Source organism: Rattus norvegicus, chromosome 4 (assembly GCF_021556685.1).
Source record: "Rattus norvegicus strain SHRSP/BbbUtx chromosome 4, alternate assembly SHRSP_T2T, whole genome shotgun sequence".
Classification (NCBI taxonomy): Eukaryota; Metazoa; Chordata; class Mammalia; order Rodentia; family Muridae; genus Rattus; species Rattus norvegicus.
In genome coordinates, this window is record NC_141537.1 from 156,130,801 (window position 1) to 156,153,891 (window position 23,091).

At 43.8% G+C, this 23,091-nt stretch overlaps 1 protein-coding gene across 2 annotated transcripts in view; it reads left to right on the plus strand.

Moving 5' to 3' along the window:
* The window catches only part of Bcl2l13 (Bcl2-like 13), a 53,049-nt gene that overhangs the window by 23,445 nt on the left and 6,513 nt on the right, over positions 1-23,091 (plus strand). The window contains 4 exon segments of one of the 2 annotated variants that reach the window (NM_001398849.1): positions 1,071-1,178; positions 3,221-3,377; positions 7,499-7,568; positions 12,493-12,636. In NM_001398849.1, coding sequence (NP_001385778.1) covers positions 1,071-1,178; positions 3,221-3,377; positions 7,499-7,568; positions 12,493-12,636 — 479 coding nt within the window. 2 annotated transcript variants of the gene reach the window in all.

Here is a 23,091-nt window from a genome sequence, read left to right on the forward strand (position 1 = left end):
TGTCAGCCTTGGGTGTCTTCTACCTACACATGCACACAAGTGCATGTATGATTGTACACACACTTGTATACATTGCCCCGCCCCTGTACACACATACAATGGAAAAATCCAAGGCATAAATTGAGAAGTAGGAATACTGTAGATTTCCACACTGAGAATGACATCAAGCTGTGCTATTCATAAGGTCACATTAGCATTGATTCTTAGTCAGAGCCAAGAACGGAGAGGGTACTTGTTCCAGGAATCGCCTCCCTGTCACAGAAAGCTCTAACACTTCATCTGGGCTGAGCACAGTTCTTCAGAGGTTTTTGCTGTTTACTAAGAGCTCTGATTACTTCTGAGACAGGGTCTCACTACACATGTAGTCGTGATTGGCCCAGAGTTTATCATACCAGGCTGGCATCAAGCTTGGCAGCCTCTGCCTCCCAAATACTGGGATATATGGGTATAAACCACTAAGTCCAGCCTTTCCTAGAGCTCTGTGATGCACAGCATGGAGAGATGAGGTAGATCCCTACCATGGTTCTTGATAAGGAAAGGAGACCTAAGTGAAACTCACTTGAAACCAGAGTCTTGGCAGTATCTCAGCATCGTAATGCCCAGCTAGGACCAGTGCGTGTTGATACCATTCTCTTCTTGTCTCCTGTGTGTCTGGATTCTGTTCTTTTCCTATTTCTGACAGAAATGATCAGGGGTTTCTTTTCTGTGTTAGACTTAACTCTCAGTGCTTAGGCCCACATACTTCTATTAATTGCTGTTTCTTCTTGCTTTTTCTTTGTTTTTCAATTCTGGAGGTCAGAGTCTGGGCACCTGCTTTTGGGCAAAAATACCTTCTAGCCTTGATAACGAAGTGGATTGTTTTCTGACTCAATACTAAGTGTAATAGGTCTGATTTTTGTCTCCTGGTCGGTGTTTCAAGATAGGGTATCCCTGTGATGCCCGCTGGCTCTACAATCCTGATCTGAAGTGACCCTCCTGCCGCAGCCTCCAAGTGTGGCTAATGCCGCTGGATCCTAATGGGTTTCTGTTCCTCTCGCTATAGCAACCTCTCATCTCCTCCTTTGTTTCAGGAAGTCAACTAGATGTCGCTCCACAGTCTCTGAATCCAGAAGTTTTATTAAAAATTAAATCTGAGATTGAGGAAGAACTGAAATCCTTGGACAAAGAAGTCTCTGAAGGTCTGTACACTCTTGCTTTCCCAGGCAGTGAGCATATTCTGTCGCTCTCATTTAGTTGGCTTTCTTGTTTTTTCTCCTTTTTTGTTTTTGTTTTTTGTTTTGAGACAGGGTTTCTCTGTAGCCTTGGCTGTCCAAGAACACTGTCTGTAGACCAGGCTGGCCTTACACTCACAGAGTCTGCCTGCCTCTACCTCCTGAGTGCTGGGATTAAAGAGGTTTACCACCACATCTGGCAGCAACTTTCACAGCTGTCTCCTCCTCCAAAGATTTATTTATTTTTGTGTTCACAGGTTCATAGTACCACATGAATCCCTGCTGTAAATCAGACTTCACTTCCCATCAGAAAATGTCTCCATAGCTTAATCTCTTTTTTTTGTGTGTGTGCCAAAATAAACATTTTAAGTTCTATTTTAGAGCCAGGTGGTGGTGGTGTATGCCTTTAATGCCAGACACTCTGGAGGCAGCTGGAGACAGTTCTCTGTGAGTTCAAGGCCAACCTGGTCTACAGAGGGAGTAGGACAGCCAGGGCTACACAGAGAAACCCTGTCTTGGAAAATAACGACAAAAAGCCCCCCCCCCAAAAAAAAACCCAAGCTCTCCCCCAAAAAAACCCCGAAACAAAAAAAGCTATTTTATTTTTGGAAGCATTGTAATTGCATCATTTCCTTTCTTTCCATTTCTCCTTCCAGCCTCTCCCATGCTCTCTTCCAAATTCATGGCCTCTGTTTTTTAAATTGTTGGTGTGTGTGTGTGTGTGTGTGTGTGTGTGTGTGTGTGTGTGTGTGTGTGTTCCTAAATATATAAAGCCTAATAACTTTCAATAAACAACTGATAGATTGTGTTTATAAATAAGCCCCTGTTAGTTGAGAAAATAGAACCTTATGAACAAACTGGGCGTGCTGGTGGTGTTCATAGTCTTAGCACTTAGGAAGCAGAGGGGCGGAGAGCCATGTAAGTTTCAGGCCAGGTGAACTACAGTGGAACAGACACTGGCTAAGGCAGACAGATAACAGACAGATGGATAGGCAGGCCACTGAATGGTAGTTTATGTATATAATCCCAGTATTTGAGAGACTGAGGTAGAAGAATGAGTTCAAAGCCAGGCTGGGCTATATATGGAGACCTCCATCTAAAAAACAAAGCAATAAAGACCTCAACCTTTAGGACCTATCAATTTTGTGTTCCAGACAAGATTAGAATGTATAGTGATTATCTAATCTTTCCAAGTACCTTATAATTCTTGTTCTTAACAGTATATACGGGGTTGGGGATTTGGCTCAGTGGTAGGCCCTGGGTTCGGTCCCCAGCTCCAAAAAAAAAAAAGAATAGAAAAAAAAAAAGTACATACCTTATTTTCATGGACTGTCATAAACATACCTCCTTTCTTTTTCTTTGTTTAATATGTTTTTTTGAGATCATCCTCATTGGACACCAGGTTGATCTCAGATTCACCATCTAGCCAAGGCTGGTCATCCTGCCTCCACCTCCCTAGTAGGCTACCATGCCCAGCTGTTGGTTGGTTGTTTGTTTGGTTTGAGACAGTGTTTCTCTGTCTAACAACTCTGACTGTCTTAGAACTCAATTTGTAGATAAGGTTGGCCTGGAACTCACAGAGATGCCTCTTATCTTCCTAGTGCTAGGATTTAAATTTATATACCACCATGCCTGGCTGATTTATTTTATTTTATTTTGTTTTATTGACACAGGCTCTTGCTGTATAGCCCAACTGGCTTTGAACTCACAGTGCAGCCCAGGCAGGTGTCCTACTTGAGACCCTCCAGGTGATAGGCGCACACCCATAGGCTAGTAGCACGGCCTTTAGTGCTTATTTTAAATGTGTATGGGTGTTTTGTCTGCCTGTATGTCTGTGTGTACCTTGTGTCCATGGAGGTCCAGAAGAGGGCTTTGGATCCTCTGGGACTGGTTGCCGGGAATCCACCCCTGGCCCTCTGGAAGAGCAGCGTGTGCTCTTAACCACTGGCAATCTCTCCAGTCCAGGGACCGCTTACTAATTTTGGTCTTTCCTTTTGCCTTGTCTTCAGCCTTCACCAGCACAGGCTTTGACTGTCACACCTCACCAGTGTTCAGCCCTGCTAACCCTGAAAGCTCCGTAGAGGACTGCTTGGCCCAGCTTGGAGAGAGAGTGTCCCGAGACCTGAGCGAACCTTTGCAGAAAGCGCTGCAGATGATCCTCAGCCAGTGAGTTGCGAGTGGAGTGCGCTTCTTCCCGGGGTCTTCTGATGGCTGAGGCAGTTCCTCACTTTCCCTTCCCTTGAGCTTAAAGCATCTGTTTAGTGTTTGAATGCCAGATTTGCCTTGAAGCAGGGATTTAAATATCCCCAAAGACCTGATGGTTTTTACTGACCTTTTGAGGTTTCTACAGATGCATGTCCTGTGCTAAAACAGGAGCCGTTGCCCTGTCCCAGTTGCTCTTTGCTTCTGTCCCATGTAGTGTTCACCTGTGTCTAGATATAATGTCTAGAGTTTGTGTCTAGTGTGTGATTAGCTTACCGTGGTATTTTAGACATCTGAATTTAGAATTGTAGCTCTGTTGTAGACATCCTTTGGAAGTGCCCATCTGCCTGTGAGTAGCTTCTGCACTCCCACAGCTGATTCCTTCCAACTCTGGCCCTCGCCATAAGAATGCTACAATTGAGAAGCCAGTGAAAAAATGCAAACGTGCCAACATAGAACCTCTTCATTTAGGATAGGTTCAAAGGTCAGCTCCCTAATGTTTCAGTGAGAGTCATTAAGGAATTAGTAATGAATTACACAATTAGTATGAGTTGATAAAGATGGGTCACTTAGGAGAAAACTTTTTCCTCACCAATCGCTGTTGCAGTCAGGACTTTCCTTACTCTCAGGTCCAATCACTGTTGCAGTAAGTTCGTTCCTTACTTTCATGCAGTCAGGGTTTATAGTTGGCCATGTTTTTCATATTTCTGCATATGCTGGTAAAGTGAGCATATATAAAATTCATAATTATACTCAGGGAAATGAAAAACCGTACTTGAATTTTCTACCTTAGACACACGCTTTAAGCTTGTTAGAAGTATAGAAAGGACAATCTGAGTGTCCAGGAAATAAAACTTAGGCAGGAACTTTTGCGGCATGGCTTTCTAAAGTGTTCGACAGAGTTGCTGTCCCTGATCTCCATGTGCCCTGAGGAGTTCATTAAGAGTCTCTGTCCTTAAACATTCATATACTGTATATGTTGAGATTACAAATTTAAAAGTTCTATTTTCTTTGTCTTTTTTGAGTCAGGGTCTCATTTGATTCCAGGCTTGGCCAAATTTACAGAGATCCGAGTACCGATTAAAGGCATGTGTCACCACCATGCCTGGCATTTAAGATTTATTTTTATGTACATGTATTTGATGTCCAGAAGGTTGGAAGAAAGCACTGAGATCCCTGGACCATGAGTGACAGGCCCCAGGACCGGTGCTTGGGAACTGAACAGGAACAGGAAGTGCTCTTAGTTTGATCCCTTCAGCCCCCTTTATGCGAGTCATTTCGTCCTTCATGTGTCAGTTTCTTCCATTTGTTACTTGTAGTTTGGCTGTGATATCACCCACTCTCCAGTGAACAGAATGGTATGACTTCAGTTTTCAGACAGGGTCTCTTACTGTGGAGTCTTAGCTGGCCTGGAACTCCGATTCATCTTGCCTCTGCCTTTCCAAGTGATAGGGTAAAGGTTTGCACATCGTGCCCTGAGTTTGTTTTTACTTTAAGACAAACCTGATTTAGTTGAATATTTACTTTTTCCAAACTCTGAATAGTGATAATTATTTTCGAAGTTGGTCGTGTAGCAAGTAAAATTTGTTCAGAAGTTTACTTTTGAAAATTTTAAGCTCTGATGCTAATGCCTTGGAAACAATGCAGTTTCTTAAATTCTTTATATGAAATACCTTTGATTGCTAAAGGTACCCCCTTCTTCTCTGCTATATTCTAAGACCTTATAGGGGGAAGGCTGGTTAGTCAACTGCTTGCTTCTCTATGTATTAAAATATGAATGTTTTAACCTGCTATCTGTTTGTGTGCATGTATGTATGTGTTTACATATAATATTTTAAATCCTGTTTGATTCTGAAGAATGATGAAGTGCGTAGGTAGCCAGACTCCCTGTATGGACTTCAGTGACCCACAGCAGCACCACACAGTTAGGGAAGGGAGGAAGGAAAGGGCCTGATCGCCACAGTGAAGCTTCAGGGAGACCTAGGTAGGTGGGTGGTACAGGAGCTGGTGAAGTCTGAGTTTTACAGGATTCTCATGTAATCCTAAAGCTCAAGACTTATAAAGGAACCCAGGCACTAGTGAGGCTGTGGTGTCGCTGGGCAGAAGCCTGGTGTGAGACCGTCTCTCCGCAGCACTGTAGCAGTGGGGTGGTGCTGGCCTGTGCCTGAATGTCCTGTGTCATCAGAACTGTTCCTGAGGTCATCACAGCAGTGCTGTTCAGTAGATACATGTCACATGAAGATGAAACATGGCGTTTATGAACATTTTAATGACTTAAATCAGTATAGTCAAATACTTTAAAAACCAGAAAATTATTAGTGAGATATTTCACATTCTTTTTTTTTTTTTTTTTTTTTCCAGAGCTGGGGACCGAACCCAGGGCCTTGCGCTTCCTAGGCAAGCGCCCTGCCACTGAGCCAAATCCCCAACCCCGATATTTCGCATTCTTTTATTCTTACTGACTCTTTGAAATCTAGCGTGTGTTAATATTTTAAGCATAATAGCCACATGGCACTTTTCTACCTATGTGTGGCTTCTGAACATTTTTGAGGCATATATCAAAATCTTGACTGAGTCCTTGAATACTTGAAATGGAAGTAATGTGCTGTTGGGGCCAGATCCAGTTGGGTGTTTACCCGGCCTGGTTTTAGGATACGCAGTCTCTTAGCGTCTTCTAACACAGGCCTCCTAAGGGATACCATGTGAGTAATGTAAATGTCAGTAGTAGACACACAGCCTTGCACGCTAGGCCATTGCTGAGTGGTAGTAGTTGCTGGTCTTAGGCACTCACCAGCTGAAGAAATCAGACTAGAGTAATCACAACAGGAAATGCTTTTGGAATTGGAGTTTTTAAACCTATTAAAAAAAACCCAAGATTCCTCCCACTTTTTAGATTCCTTTTTATCTATTTGTGTTGTTTTGAGGCAGAGTCTCTCCATTACTCTGGCTGCCTGAGCTTACCATGTAGACCAGCCTGGCTTTGAAATCTCAGAGTTCTGCCTGTCTCTGCCTCTTCCACTCAAAAAATACCAAATCTGTTAATACTTTACTCCAAATGAGAGGGATAATTTTATTTTCTAAGATGTTGTTGCCTTCACATTATTTGGTACCATGTTCTTTTAATTTGTTTTAAATTTATAAAAAAAAATAGCAGTGCTTAAAGTTTTCAACAAATGTCAGTGAGATGTGGTTTCTTACAGTAACTTAGGGCTTGGTCTGATTAGGACTAATGTGCAGGTGATGAGACATATTCACTTTTCTGCACACCATGTTACTTTATCTGTTTTTGTATTTTGAGATAGGCTCTTGCTGTATAACCCTAACCAGTTTGGCATTCACTGTGTAGCTCAGGCTAGCCTATGACTCAGCTTCTTGAGTGTTCAGATAGGCGTGGGTCTCTAGGCCTGGCCTCTTCCAGGATTTTATATTAGACTCCAAGTAAGAAAGAGGGCAGCACTTACTATGTTTCTGTTCCCCCTCTCTATGGCCTCAGTTTTAAAAAGTCTTTCATGACCTATCTATTCGTTTTTAACGTTTATACCTTTTCCCCCTCTGGTTTTTTTGAGTCAGGGTTTCTCTGTGTAACCCTGACTGTCTTGGAACTCATTCTGTAGACCAGGCTGGCCTTGGACTCCGAGATCTGCCTGCCTCTGCCTCCTGAGTGCTGGCATTACAGATGTTCCATACCACTCCAGGCTTAGACTTTTGACTAAAAAAAAAAAAAAAAAGACTGGATTGTGTTTTCATTTAACTGAGCTAAGTTTTACATGATTCTGTATCTGTAATTCAGGCATTTATCTACAATGTAGAAGTCCTATCAGATAAATGCCGAGTAATTAAGAAATGATGGGTAGGATACACATTTATCTTCCTATGCTACAATGATCTCCCCAGCAATACAGAGAATGTTTATGAGGAAACACATACCAAATAGTAAAAGCCACATCTTAGTGGGGAAAAGCAGTCTGTTGAACTATCTCTGTCATGTTAGCGAAAAGTTCAGCCACACAATAATGTCTGCATATTTATTCATCTGAAATTTTAGTCCTTTTTTGTAACACAGACTTTTAACAAAATGTCCACAGGCCAGTGACATATGAGGCATACCGTGAATGTACAGTGGAGACCGCAGTCCACGCCAGCGGATGGAATAAGGTATTAATTAACCACATTATCTTTGCTCTTACACAATCTTAGTGCTAATAATCAAGTGTAGAAGGACTTGTTAGCTCGCACAGCATCAAACTGTTAGCACTGACTTAGGCATAAGTCCAAACTCTGTTAAGGGGATAGTTCTCCTTTACTTTTAATGAGATGCTGCATGGTTTTACAGCGTGTCTCAAAGTGTGTGCTCTGTAGTGTGCTGTTCTCTTTTCCCTCCTCCTTGAGTTTCCCATTGTTTCTCTCTTCCTCTGTATTAACATGACATTTGTCTCCAGGTATGTGAGTTAACATGTCTTGGAGAAGAATGGGATGTTCATCTAATAGATAACCTCTTCTGGTTCTTTTAAAAGTTTCATACCATTGTGTTTCATAGTTCATATAGTAGTGCATCTCATGTCATACCCCATTTAATCATTCCAAACTCTCCTTTGAAGAACGCACAGTGCATTGTATTACCCTATTTTGGGCCTGGAAAGGGGTAGGATATCCTGTTGCCCTAGTATGGAACCCGGGGTTTTGTGCAGGCCACTACTACTAATGAACTAAACCTCCCAGCACAACGGGCTTTTGTTTTAGTATTTATTTACTTAAGCTGATGACTATTCAGGAAAGGGTTAAGTAACTTGTGTAGGATCTCTTGACTAGCTTTCCACCGTGTCATGTGATTATCCGCTGTCTTATACTGTGTCTCCTGGCTGCAGAAATGTAGCCTGTTTCCTGAGCCGGTTCCACTCCTTCCATCCCTGCATCTTTCCTTGGTGGAAGTCTCATGATTCCCCAGTGTCCCAGGGTCTCCACTGCAACAGAGGCTTCACTTTTACATCTCACACAGTAGCTTCAGGAAGACGTTGACCAAGAGCTCACGAGCTCTCAATCTTGTCTTCCGTGCCTGCAAAGCCATGGATGCTGTTGCCAGCTCAGGAGGGAGCCTGGCCCCTTGGCCAGATACAGCACCGTGTGTGCCAAGGCCATTGCTTCTGAGCAGGGAACCCCTTAAACTGTGTTCTTAGTTCAAGCTCTCTTTTCAAACAAATGAGGCTTTTCATAAATTGGTGCCTTGAATTTAAGGGGTCCTGCCCTCCAGGGCAGAGCAGGACGTTTGTCTTTAAGAATTACAGCTTCTGGGATGGAGAGATGACTCAGAGCACGTGACTGCTCTTCCACAGTTCCTGAGTTCGGTTCCCAGCAACCACATGGTGGCCCAGCCATCCGTAATGAGATCTGTTGCCCTCTTCTGGTGTGTCTGAAGACAGACAGTGTCCTCACATTCATAAAACAAATATATAAATTAAAAAAAGAGAGAGAATTACAACTTCTCTTCCACACACTTTACATTTGTTTGTTTTTTTATTGCCAAACTGCACATTTTTTTAAAATGTCTTTCTGCCCCATCTATCAGTGAATTAAGTAAATATATGAATAAAGGCAGGGCAACAGAAGTCATCCTCTCTGGTGCTGAAAGTTTCTTAGACATTCTGTTACAAGAATTCCTAAGGAAAATATATTCCATATGCAGAATCTCTTGTCCCACAAGGAGACTACTCTGAATAAAAATTAAGAGACAAGCATTTCTTTTAACATTAAAAAGGAAAAGAAATGTAGAGTACTAAGCAGTAATTGGGTTTTAGACTATGTAGAGTACCGATGGGGTATAGATGAGTTGTAGAAGTAACTTCTGTTGTGTTTGCTTTCCGAAACAGCATTTTATTTAGCTCAGGCTAACTCTGTGGCCAGGGGTGAGATTGAACTTCTAAGCTTCCAGTTGTTAACATGTAATCTTCCGGTTTACAAGCTTGAACCACGGCCATCTAGTTTTATGTGTTGCTTCCTGCATGCTAAGCAAATACTCTACCAGCTGAGTGACATTCTTCCCCTCCTTAGGAGAGCTCTTGATGCTTCTCGTGTAGGGAAGTGAGTTTAAGTATATAGACATAGTCTACACTGTGCTTAAAAGCTAGCGCTCCTAAACTGGCAGAGCGATGTGCTATGGGTGCCAGCAGTTGGGAGGTAGAGGCAAGGAATCAGGAGTTCAGGACTGTCCTCACTATGTGGTGATCTATGGGCCAGCCTGGGCTACATGAGACCTATCTCAAACAAAGTGAAGAAATGCAGGTTCATTAAGAAAAGTTTTTTAGATGAGTAAGCCTGGTGTGGTCTCATTTAATAACTATTACAAGTGTGTGTGGGGGTGCATATGTAATCCTAATACTTGGGAGGTATAAGTAGGAAGATGAGTAGTTTAAAGTGAGCCTCAGCTGCACGAGATCCCCTCTTAAGCAAAACAAGACAGCAGAGTGGCTCAGTGGTAAGAGTGCTTTCTACCTAGCTGATGACTGGGTTTGACCTGGGACCCACGTGGTGGGAGGAGAGAATGGACTCTTCAGCATTGCCCTCTGACCTGCACATACGCGGTACAATATGCTCCTCCCCAATCAATAAATGCATGTACTTTTAAAAAATCGGAATAGCACGAGGGATGAAAGGAGAGGATATGATTCCCGTCTGCTAAGATATGACTCAAGAATGTCAGCTAGTCCCATAAAATGAAGCGTCTGTATTCTGGTTACTGCCGTTCAAGATTAGCTAGGGTGGCAACGAGAACTCCGATCAGGAAGCAGCAGAGCGAGCTGGGTGAAGAGCAGACGGATTACTCACAGACTGACGCTTTGGTGAATAGAGGGCTGTGATCAGAGCTGACAGTGACGGAGCGGAAGAGGTCTCACACGTGCACTCCTTTATTATGTATGAAATGGCACTGCTGTTTTTGGTACATATGCAAGGGGTAATTTGTAACAGATGAAAGGAAATGCTATTTTATGTAGTGGCTCATAAGATGTTTGCAATTCATTTCCAGATAGATAATGTGAAGTTAAGCATGCCTGGCCTCAAAGTGCTACACGTTTATGGAGTGTTATAGAGAATTTGACTGCTTTGCAGTGTAGACGTGTGAGGCCTTTGAAGTTGAGATGGTTTGAGTTTGCAACACTGATTCCCAAGCCATCCTTCACCAGCTCCTGCTCAGGGCACAGTACCGGGGCTGGATAGACAGTCATTTTGGTTTTGTTTTAAACAGCCTGGTGTGTTTTCTTTTTTTTTGGAGCTGGGGACCGAACCCAGGGCCTTGCGCTTGCTAGGCAAGCGCTCTACCACTGAGCCAAATCCCCAGCCCCGGTGTGTTTTCTTATATGAGCGCCTATCTTACTCTTGTCATAGCCCTTTGCCCATGAGTGGTAAGAAAGCTTTACTATATTTTAGGCCTGGAGTTCTTTGAGAATGTCAAAAATGAAGCTGTGTGTTGCATTCTTCCACTCAGACTTCTAAGTAAATTCCCGGAAGTAAAAGCTGAAGGGTTGAGTGTGAAGCGTGGGCTCACTTTAAAGTTGTTTCTTTTGAGGAAATACTTTGTCATTCCATTATTTCCTTGATAATCGAGCACCACGGAACTGAAATTGGGTTATTTCCACGTGCATTCCTTCTTAGGTCATGGACAGACTTTGATGTTTGAGACAAGAGCCTGCGTGCAGATGGCTACCTGACCGTAGCTTCTTTGCCTTCTCCCTCCTTTCTCTTTTCCCCTTCTCCTCTCTGTCTCTGGCTTTCTAAGTTGTGAACCAGGGCCTCCAGTACTCTGCGTCTTAGCCCTTTGGGTCTGCTGCTGCTGCTGCTGTTTGTTTTGAAAGGAAGCTGCTGTCTCAGGCAGGGTTTACTGCTGTGAGCAGACACCATGACCAAGGCGAGTCTTAGAAAGGACAACATTTCATTGGGGCTGGCTTACAGGTTCAGAGGTTCAATCTAGTATCATCACTGTGGGGCAGCATCCAGGCGGGCATGGTGCAGGAGGAGCTGAGAGTTCTACATCTTCATCTGAAGGCTGCTAGCTGAAGACTGACTTCCAGGCAGCTAGGACGAGGGTCTTAAAGCCCATGGCCACAGTGACACACCTACTCCAACAGGGCCACACACCAAATAGTGCCACTCCCTTGGTCAAGCATATTCAAACCACGATAGAAGGAATAGCTAGCTGGTTTCTGTTGTGAGTTACTATTTTAAGTATCGAGCCACAGGGTTACTAAGCATAATTTATAGTGCCTCTCCTCGTATTTGACTTTCGATGACTTTCATAAGGTAGCTCCTAACTAGAACAGGCATTATTTTGCCATGTGTGATCCCTCAGCTGTAACCTCAGCTCTCAGCAGACAGAGGCACAGGAGAGACACACGTGGGAAACCTCACTCATAGACAACAGCCATGAAGTCCTTGTTTTCAAATGGATGAGAAAGCACTTGATCCCAGTTGGGAGGCAGAGGCGGGAGGATCTCTGAGTTTGATGTGGGCCTGCTCTACATAGTGAGTGCCAGGACATCCAGGCTTACGCAGAGAAACCCTATCTTGAAAAATGGTACAGAAATACTGGAATCAAAGATGAGGCCTTTCCTTCACACTGCCCTCAGTCCCCTAGTTCCTTAAGTGAGTGCCTTACTAGTTTGGTGTATATTTTTCCCTGAGACACTGTAAGTCCTAATTTGTATGTGCATATGTATGTGTGTGTTGACTTACATTTTGGTAATGGGTATGTAAACAGTCTAGTTCTTTTTAACAGCTGGGGCGGCTACAGTTTTTAGATTTGTTTTTGTTGAATTGCTTTTAGTAGTTTTTCATTATAATTATTGTGTGAATTTCTGTGTATTATGTTTGCACATGGTTATTTTTATATAATCACTTTTACTGCCCCCTCTTATATGGAATTCACATATAATAGCCTGAAAAATTCTAGCAGGAGTCGATGTTTTATAAACATAGTGAGAATGAAATAGCCATGATGGTGTGCCTGCATTAAAAATTTCTCCGCTTGAACATAAAACCCATTGTAAGAATTTCAATTTATGTTTTTTATGTTTTTATCTTTGCGTTAAAGATTTTGGTGCCTCTAGTTTTGCTACAACAAATGCTTTTGGAATTGGCACGGCGTGGTCAAGAGCCTTTGAGTACGCTGCTACAGTTTGGTGTGATGTATCTGGAGGAGCACGGAGCAGAGTTCATCATTCAGCAAGGTGGCTGGGTAAGGCTACTTACAATTTTCTTTCTTTAGAATAATTAAGCCTATGTTTAAAAGTTTTAAATAGTCTTTTTATTTGCTGGGGGGTCAAACTTATGATCTTGTTCAGGACAGGTTAAGTATCCTACTGATGACGTGTCCTAGCCCAGGCCTTTTGTGTTTAGCTTTTTAATGGTGTAGGTCTAGTCAGTACTGCATGACAAGCAAAAAAAGGCCGCTCATACCATTTTAAATTGCTAGGGTTTTACTTAAGTAGATTGGTATGTGGTGCTTTTAAATAGTTGTTAGTCAAGAAATATTTCATGCTAACAACAAAAAATTGAAATAACTGAGACAAAGACTGTCAGTGCCTGCGGTGGCTCCAGGTTTTGGATCCTGAGACACCTGGTATGCAGGAATTGAACTCTGGTTCTCTGGAAGAGCAGTGCATGCGTTTAGTCCCAGGCCATTTCTCCAGCACAGGATTTTCTGAACTGCTAAAATTATGACATATATATCCTTAGACAGTAATAATTTTGCCTTGGATTTTGTGAATAGCATCATTACTCGATGTGGGCCTGTGTACTGGAGGCTCTCCAGGGAGATCTCTGGTCTGGGCAGGTGCGAGGCCTCAGGCAAAGGGGAGAGAATGCGAGCAGGGAGGGGAATTGTCTTTGCCACTTCCGCTTCTGCTTCAGCTGCTGCAGCTGCAGCTGCCTCCACCTCCTCCTCCACCGCTGCCTGGGAACTTCTGGCAGCTTCTTAGGGAGAGCAGATCTCTCCTCAGGCGTGGTTACAGCTCTCATGACAGAAGCTCTCAGAGACAGAAGCAAGCTCTCAGGCTCTGTCCCGTCTGGACAGGATCCTTACGTACAGTTTGGGGTGGGTCAGATCTGACAGTAGGTACTTCCTATGGGTTTGGCCTGAGAGCTTGGGATACCGTACCTTGTGTGGGAGGGCTTGGGGTGCTACTCCTGTGTGACTGAGGCCACAAACCTCTCTACAGGCGACTGTGGAGGGGCTGTAGCTACGTGACAGGCCTGGTGTCCAGGAACAGGCAAAATGCCTACTGTCCCCTCAGGGTTTCCGGGGTGTCGAACCTTAGCTCAACTGAGAACCAGGCTATCTTTCACAGCCTACTGTGAAACAACTCCCCCTTTTCTTTTATAAGGGAGAGGTTCATCAGAATAACTGTCCCTGTGTTGGGAACAGTTTGATGCTGAACCAAGACCTGATTGGTAGTGATCTTAGCAACGCTATTCATCTGCTGCTTTAGAAACTGAATGAGACAGGGGGTCAGGAGAGGCAAGGCTCCAGTGGCTAGTACAAGGGCCAAGGAGGGGAAGAACCCAAGCTATCGGGGTTAGAGTACCAAGGGGAAGGGGTGTTGGGAGCATAGCACCAGGAGGTTTCTCCCGAGCTTTTAGCACACTGAGAATTTATATATCTCGTTCTACCAGCCCAGATTCATAGACATAGAAGCAACAAGTTATGATTTTTTTATAACTTGTGTGGTTCACTCAATGCTATGGTTGTCATTCCTTAGCCTTTATCATTTTCCCTTCACTTCTCCAGTGATCCCTTTTAGCTAGCTTCCTTCCTCCATGAAAAAAAAAAAAAAAAGCAAGTTTTAAAACACAGTTAGAGTTTCTTTAATCTCAGCACTCAGGAGGCAGAAGCAAGTGAATCTTTGAATTTGTGACCAGCCTGGTCTACAGAGTGACACCAGAGCTATGCAGAGAAACCTGGTCTCAAAAACACACATGCAAGGGTGTGGGAGCGGTTAGAGGCTGGAGAATGGTCTTTGAACTGCTTGCTGTGCAAACATGATGACCCAGACTTGATCCCTAGAACCCAATAATAAAATCAGGCATGGGAGTGTACACTTGTGCTCCCAGCACTGCAGAGGCAGAGACAGGAAGGTCCCTGGGCTTCTTGGCCAGCCTGGCCAAGCCAGCAAGTCTCAGGGACAGACAGCTGTCCTAAGGGTCAACGCTGCAGGATAAGTTCTCACGTTATTTACTTGTAGTCCAGTCGGTGGGTATTTCCATTTTACTATTAGACGCACTGCTGTCTGAGCGTTCTTATATATGCACATTTCTTTGTCTATCTTTCTTTTTTGAGACAGGATTTCTCTGTGTTACCCTGGCTGTCTGGAACTCACTGTATTAGACCATGCTGGCCTTAAACTCAGACATCTGTCTGGCTCTGCCTCCTGAGCTGGGACTAAAGGTGCTGGCACACATGGCACATGGACATTTCTGTGGTTTTATATGTGGAAGTAGAATTTCTGAGTCATGGTGTATAGCTGTGTTTTTTTGTTTGTTTTTTGGAGATAGGGTCTTCTTATGCCTCAGGCTGTCCTTGACTCTGTTTAGCTAAAGATGGCTTTGAACACCTGACCCTTTTGCCACCTCTCCCTCCTTGAGTGATGATGGGTTTGCACATGTCTGCCTCCATGCCTAGTGTATGTGGTGCTAGGGATTGAACCCAGCTTCGTGCATGCTAGGTAAACACCTGCCAACCTAATTACCTCCCGAGTCCTGGACATGCTTCAGTTCATGAAACAGTGCCCAGCGTTTTTCAGAGAGCTCTATTAGCAGTATATGAGTTTTTATGACGCTTATCTTCCCTAGTACTTAATATTGATAGATTACTAAGTTGTGTGTTTTTGTTTTTTAACAGTTTGCTAAAATTAGATTTTAATTTAAAGTTTGTTTGTTTAGAGACAGGGTTTCACTGCATAGCCCCGTGTGTCCTGGAACTGTGTAAACTAGGCTGGGATTGAACTCATAGACATCTGACCACCTCTGCCTCCCGAGTGCTGGAATTAAATGCAAGCACTCAGCTATTTTTAAGCTTTTAATAAAGTTGCAAAAATAATAAATTACCATGTAGTCTTTACCCAGTTCCCTCTATTATAAGTATCTTAGTTAGGGTTTCTATTGCCGTGATAGGCACTGTGACCAAAAGCATGGGGAGGAAAGGGTTTATTTCAGCTCACAGGCCATTGAGGGAAACTGAAGCAGGAAAGATGGTCACTGGCTGGTTCTCCATGGCTTGCTCAGTCTGCTTTTTTTTTTTTTTTAAGATTTATTTATTTATTTTATGTATATGTGTACCCTGTCACTGTCTTCAGACACACCAGAAAAGGGCATCAGATCCCATTACAGATGGTTGTGAGCCACCATGTGGTTGCTGGGAATTGAACTCAGGACCTCTGGAAGAGCAGTCGGTGCTCTTAACCTCTGAGCCATCTCTCTAGCCCCTCAGTCTGCTTTCTTATTGTCCTCGGGGCCAGCTGCCCAAGGGTGGCACTGCCACCGTGAGCTGTGTCTTCCCAGTCAGTCCTTCACCAAGGAAACTCACCACAGGCCAGTCTGACAGAGGCTGTTGGTCCTTCATCTGAGATTAGATTTACTTCTGTCTAGGTGAAGAAAACCATCCAGTACAGTGACATCTTGTGCAGCTGTGATCCTTTGTCAAGGCTGAAAATTGATTTGTATAGTCGAACTCCAGACTTTAGGTGGATAGCAGCTTTTTCCTGTGCTAGATCTGTCTGGGACACTGTTACATTTGAACCTGTGTTAGTTTTTCATTACTCATGAGCATAGATCATTGATGGTGGACTGCAGTCAGACCTTAGTCTTTTTCCTGTTTGTGGCTCTTTGTGTTTCTTCTGTATTAGTCAGTTAGCATCACTGCATTCTACCTTAATTAACCCCTTCCTTGCTTTTTTTTTTTTTTTTTGCCTTAGTTTCACAGTGTGGCTTTTGCATGTAACCTGCATCAACTTTCTTGTTGCCGAGCCAGGTGACAGGTGTCTCCTAAAATATTGTGTGTCAGAAGCTCAAAAAGAAACAGCACTTTAAAATTGTCAGTTAGGAAAAGAATCCATTCCAGGATTTTCTAAATTTGTTGTGCATATGGTTCTGAGGAAGGATGCAGAACTGTGTCTACTTGAACCAGATATGACAGGGCATTCAACACTCAGGATGCTGAGGCAGGAGGATTGCTGGGAGTTCAAGGCCACCTACATAGTACCAGACTTGCTACATAATAAAACTCTACCCCGACCCCCCCCAAATAAATAAACTCATATTTAATCAGACCACTCTGCCAAGTGGTGGCAGCACATGCCTTTAATCCCAGCGCTGAGAGACAGAGGCGGGTGGATCTCTGTGAGTTCAAGGCCAGGGTTACACAGAGAAACCCTGTCTCAAAAAGAAAACGTTTTAGAAAGAATTTTAGACTTAAGTACCAGCACAGCTTCGGAAGCTGCGTGCATGCTGCCTGTGAGAATCACTGGAAACTTAAAGCTGAGGAAAGAAAGGAAAGGGAGGGGGAGGACTGAGAGGAGAACCAGTGTCTTCCCTGATAGGCACAAGGTGGCGCTTCCCTGCACAGGTGGGCTCCCACCGTTGCTTTGGGGATTGGGTGGGGTGTGGAGGAGAGTTTCTAGAAGCTAGTCTGCTGCAGTGGCATTTAACAACGAGATCTACTCAAACGGGAGAGAAAACAAGGGCCAGGGTCCAGGGTTGTCTTCTGACCACCATGTGCATGCATTCACACACACTAATGCACACACATGCATAATACAGAGAGAGAGAGAGAGAGAGAGAGAGAGAGAGAGAGAGAGAGAGAGAGAGAGAGAGAGAGAGAGAGAGAACGCACGCACGCACGCACGCACGCACGCACGCAAACAAATTTAAGAAAACTTTAACAGGGATTGGTGATTTAGCTCAGTGGTAGAGCACTTGCCTAGCAAGCACAAGGTCCCCAGCTCCGGAAAAAAAAGAAAACTTTAACAAACACAAACAATGAGGCACTGAAACCATCGGCCCGTGATCCCAGTACTGCGAGTGTGGAGGCAAGCAGAGCAGGAGTTGAAGGCCCGCTGTGCTCCTCTTCTCCCAGATCCACCCCCCACTTTCCTATCTCCAAATTCATGTCTTTTGTTTTTTTTTTTTTTTTTTTAAGCCTTTATTACAGATGGTTGTGAGCCACCATGTGGTTGCTGGGATTTGAACTCAGGACCTCTGGAAGAGCAGTCAGTGCTCTTAACCACTGAGCCATCTCTCCAGCCCCCGTCTTTTGTTTTTTTTTTAACATATAACCCATCAAGTCCAATTTGTGCTGCCCATTTACTACTGGGCGGGGTGTGGGACCATATGCTGAAGTGTGATTGACCTACCAGGATCTACACCCTTAAAGACAAAAGACTCTCTCACCCCAGAAGCCATTAGCTGTCCATAGCTCCTCAGTTGCGAGTGGGTGCTCCTGAACCTGTTTCTTTGTGCAAGAATGTTGACTGGCCTGAGGTTGTGTACTGGTCGCTTACTGATTGGTGCACCTATGTCCTCTGACACAAGATGTAAGCATTAATCACCTTTAAGGCACTTGATGTTACTCATTGAATTGACCGCTCTTAATGCCACTCTAACCCAACCCTGGTGGCACAGGTAAAAAAAATAATCTTAGTACTTTGGGAGGGAGAAGCAGGGTAATTGTTAGTTTGAGGCCTCCTGGGCTGCACAGTGAGTTCCAGGCAAGCTTAACTACATAGTGAGAAAAAAAGAAAGAGAAAACCCAGGAAATTTCCATTTTTGTAAATGGTAAGCTAGGTGTGTCTCTAAGTGTTCCTATGGCTCCTGTTTCCTCATTGTTAAGTGTGACTTGTATTTGGCCTGTACCAGTGAGGGCAAGAAGAGCTGTGTTATGACTGAGTCACACAGGCGCCTTCTCCCTCTGCTCTCACTGGTCTCTTTCCTTGGGCTGTTACATCGCGAGCTTCTGTTTCCGAGGGCAGTCGTTCAAGGCTACTGTGTCAGGGCCTTTGACTTCTCTGTTGTCATGTACTAAACTAAAAAGGTTCAGTTTTAGATTATGAAGAAAAATTATTATAAACTCGCATCTAAAGTCTTAAATTTTTTAATATTAATCTTTTATGTTTCCTGATTTGAAGATTGTTCTTACAGTTTTAAAGAGTCGCAGCTATGAAAAGGATTATTTGTTTTTACTCTAGACTAAGGATACTCTTGGAAGCATTTAGGGTAAGGGCTTCTTTTTTTTTTTTTTTCGGAGCTCGGACCGAACCCAGGGCCTTGCGCTTCCTAGGTAAAGCGCTCTATCACTGAGCTAAATCCCCAGCCCCTAGGGTAAGGGCTTCTTACAACAGTTTCATGCTATGAACGTTGATCTTAAACTAAATAGGTGGTTACAACTAAGTCAGCTTGCTTTAAGTTCTGGGGACTCTGTGTAGGTATGGGTGGTCATTATATTGGGTTCTTTGTTGAGCCCCATCCCCCTCTTCAGTGTTAGAGATGAAAATCCGAGCCTCCGTATGTACTGGGCAAGAGCTCTTTGCCTCTTGGCTGCAGTTCCATCCCAGAGCTGGGTCCTGAGATATGCTCGTGTGGGTCTTGGCATCATATTACATGAACATTAACTTCTGGAGGGTCTTTCCATCACTGTCTTCTTATTTTAGGTTAGAAGGGAGTGAAGAGCATTTGGGTGTCAGTGTCCTGTTTCTATCTTTTTTTTTTTTTAAAGATTTATTGATTTATTTATTCATTTATTTATTTTATGTTAGTTCACTGTAGCTGTTTTCAGACACACCAGAAGAGGACATCCGATCCCATTACAGATGGTTGTGAGCCACCATGTGGTTGCTGGGAATTGAACTCAGGACCTCTGGGAGAGCAGTCAGTGCTCTTAACCGCTGAGCCATCTCTCCAGCCCGTCCTGTTTCTATCTTATAGGCTGAATATGTGGAATACGGTGTGTGTAAGGTCTGAGGATAAAAGGTAAAGGTTTATTGGCACAGCTGAGCGGACGTGCTTGCCTGGATGGATTTACCAATGAGGATGGGCTGTGGAATTCTGTCCACCCACCCTCAGATGGAAAATGAAACCCATAAGCACTTAGATCAGCAGCCATGACACAAAAGGTGAAATTAACATCAAGCCGGCCAAATACTGTATAACTGGTGTGAGAGAAAAACCACAAAAATCTTGAAACAAATTAAACTCAACATTAGACATCAGGAAGCAGTATACAATTTTAACTAATCTATTTGTTTGCCTCTTGTAGACAAGCTGGCCTTGAACTTGCTATATAGCTGAACTCCTTGAAGCTAGTCTTGCACTGGTTCTCCTTTCTCTTCTCCAGATGGAGTCACAGCGCTGCGCCCCCACACTTGGTTTCTCTAGTGCATTCCCAACCCCCACTGAGTCTCTCAATACCTGGCTAGGCCAGTTCTCCTTAGTCCCCATCTCCTAAGCTGAGTGACGCTTCTTTACATGTGTTTAAACATACTTTATCTCCATATTTAGTTTCCTATATTTTTTTGTGTCTGTTTGCTTGAAGAAGGATAACCTGTTTTCTTTACTTCTGGCCATAAGCTTTTGAGTTGAGGCACTGTGACATAGTGGAAAAAGAAACTGGACTTCAACTGGCCTTAAGCAGAAGGTCAAGTGTGCGACTGATGCCTTGTTAGGAACAAGCTTAGGTGATGGCGATGGTTCTAGAACTGCTTTGAGTGTTAACTCTGCTCTGCTGAGCTTAGGTGCCCAGAGCAGTGTCTGTATGGACAGGCCCCCAGCTCGAAGAGGTCTTTTTTTTTTTTTTTTTTGAGATGGGGTGGGAGGGCTATAAAGGGTGGCCTGGAACTTACTGTGTAGCCTAAGATGGCCTCCAACTTACAGCAATCCTCCTGTCACAGACTCTTAAGTGCTGAGACTACAAAGGTGAGCTCTTTTGCTTGGCCCTTCTTTCAGGAGTCACATAAGGGCGGGTGAGATGGTTGGGTATTTACCTGAGGCTGATCCCTGTGTAGGAGAGAACCCTCTGACCTTCACACAATCTCCATGGGTTACAAGTTTTAGAGAAAAAAAGAAAATTGTAAAAGAATATAAAACACTTGGTAAATTTTTACTAAACTGGCATGTCTCAGTACAAATGAGTTGTAAGGTAAGGGGGTCTGAAAGCAAAGTCACATTGTCAGCTCCCTAGGCTGTGTGCACAGATGTGCTGCTGTGACGTCTAACATGGGATGGGAAGGCCCTCTAACAGGAACAGTGGCTCTTGTTAGATCTCCTGTTAGTTTTGCTTGGATTGTTAAAGTAATGAGGGGGTTTGTAGCTCACTAGTACAGTTCCTTCTTGGCCTGTGTGAGGCTTGGGGCCCATTCCCAGCACCACACAAACACCAAATATAACAACAGCATTTTATAGCAGAACCTATTTCAGAGTGTTAACGTTCCGTTTATGAAAGTTCCATTTCAATAAACTTAGAGCCCCAGAGGTTTCTTTTAGAGCATTAAAATGCCTACCTGTTTAGACTCTTGATTCTGTTTTTGTTTCTCTCTCTGTCTCTCTCTGTCTCTGTCTCTCTCTTTCTCTCTTTCTTTCTCTTTTTGTTTTTTTCAAGACAGGGTTTCTTTGTGTAATAACCCTGGCTGTCCTGGACTCACTTTGTAGGCCAGGCTGGCCTCAAACTCAACAGAGATCCCCCTGTCCCTGGAGCCCTGGGACTAAAGGTGTGTGTCACCACACCTAGCCTCTGGTTTGTTTTTGTTCTTTTTTTCTTCTTAAATCAGTTTTTCTTGTTAGAATATCTTGTCTTCCTTCCTCCCTCCCTCCCTCCCTTCCTTCCTTCCTTCCTTCCTGTAAAAGATTATTATATATAAGTACACCGTAGCTGTCTTCAGACACACCAGAAGAGGGCATCAGATCTCATTACAGATGGTTGTGAGTCACCATGTGGTTGCTGGGATTTGAACTCAGATCTTCTGGAAGAGCAGTCAGTGCTCTTAACCGCTGAGCCATCTCTCTAGCCTGTGTCTTGTTTCTCATAGTGCAGATAAGCAACTTATTGACAGTTCATATTATTTATTTTATTTTTAATTTTTGATTTTGAAGCAAGGTCTCTAGCCTTGCCTGGCCTGGAACTCAACAGCTTCTGGTTCCCAAGTGCTGAAGTGCCAGGGTTAAAGGTGTGCACCTCCCCACCCTCAACCCCAACCCACTTGAGCATTGATATCCATGAACACCTGGGCAGAGATTTGGGAGTTTAGCATAGCTTACAGGGGCTGTGGGTGTGGAGCTGTAGAGAGCCTAGAACATGGGTGAGAACATATAGGGCTACAGGATGGCTCTAGGATGTAGTTTAGGGACAAGTGCTTGGCTGATGTAAAGTAAACCCTGGGTTCCATCCCTAGTACTACAAGAGAGGAGGGTGTGGGAAGGCTGGACTCTTAAGAGTAGAGAGGAAGGCTTTCTTCCTCTCCATTAAAAATTATATTTAGTTTCAGAGGGAAGCATGGCCATGCTCAGGAACGATAATGTGTCATCTAAATATTGTATGGTCTTGCCCTCTTGGCTTTTTAACTGGAAGAGTCAGATAAGTTAGCAGCACTAAATTTTATAACATTGAACTGAACCTTACTTATCTGGTAGACAATGCATTAGAGTCGGGTTTTCTGCCCTGGGTTATTGATGACTGTAAGAGGGGCTGTAATGGAGGCAGAGTTGGTTTCCTAAGGGAACTCTGAGCTTTGTTAGAGTAACAGTGAGGGCTAGCATATTATGAGTGGACACAGTGATACCCAGACAGACATGACTGACATCTTACTTTCCATTAATCGGTGTCTTTCCTCTTGTGTGTGTTTGTGGCACTGGGCATGAATTCAGGACCTTTTTAAGTACAAAAGCTTCTGCCTGTCCCCGTTCTACATTCTACATCCCCAGCACCCTTTTCTTTTTGGAGACAGGATCTCAAAAAGACTAGCTATTCCAGCCATTCAACTCTAGCTATTTTTTTTTTCCCAGAGCTGGGGACTGAACCCAGGGCCTTGCGCTTGCTAGGCAAGCGCTCTACCATTGAGCTAAATCCCCAACTCCCAACTCTAGCAATTCTTGATCCTCCTGCCTCAGCTCATGGCTGGGATGAGCATGTGCCACCACACCTGCTAAGATGGTGCTTTTTATTTCCAGACTAGTTGATAGTCACGCAGGAGTCATTGCATTAGTTCTGTTGAGAGAGAAGTGGTGGGGCCCACCAAGATGGCTCAGCTGGTAGGGGGCATCTGCTACAAAGCCTGCTGACCCGAGTTCCATCCCTAGAACCCACACAGTGGAAGAAGAGTACCAACTCCAGCAAATTGTCCTCTGACCTCCATGCACATGGCATGCTGTCCATGCCCAATTAACAAATAGTGTAAAACAGTTCTTAAGGAAATAGGGCTCACTTTATTAGAGTAATAGCAGAAAATGTTCGAGAAAGAAAAACTTGTATTTAGATATATTACGATACATTTAGAAGCTGTGCCTGGGGTTTTATACCTTAAATTCTAACACTTGGAGACAGCAGGCAGACCTGTGAGGTCCAAGCCAGCCTGCTATGCATAGCCAGTCCCAGGCCAGCCAGGGCCACATGTGTGAGAGTCCGGGGGAGTGGGAGGAGAAACATTTAGGTGGA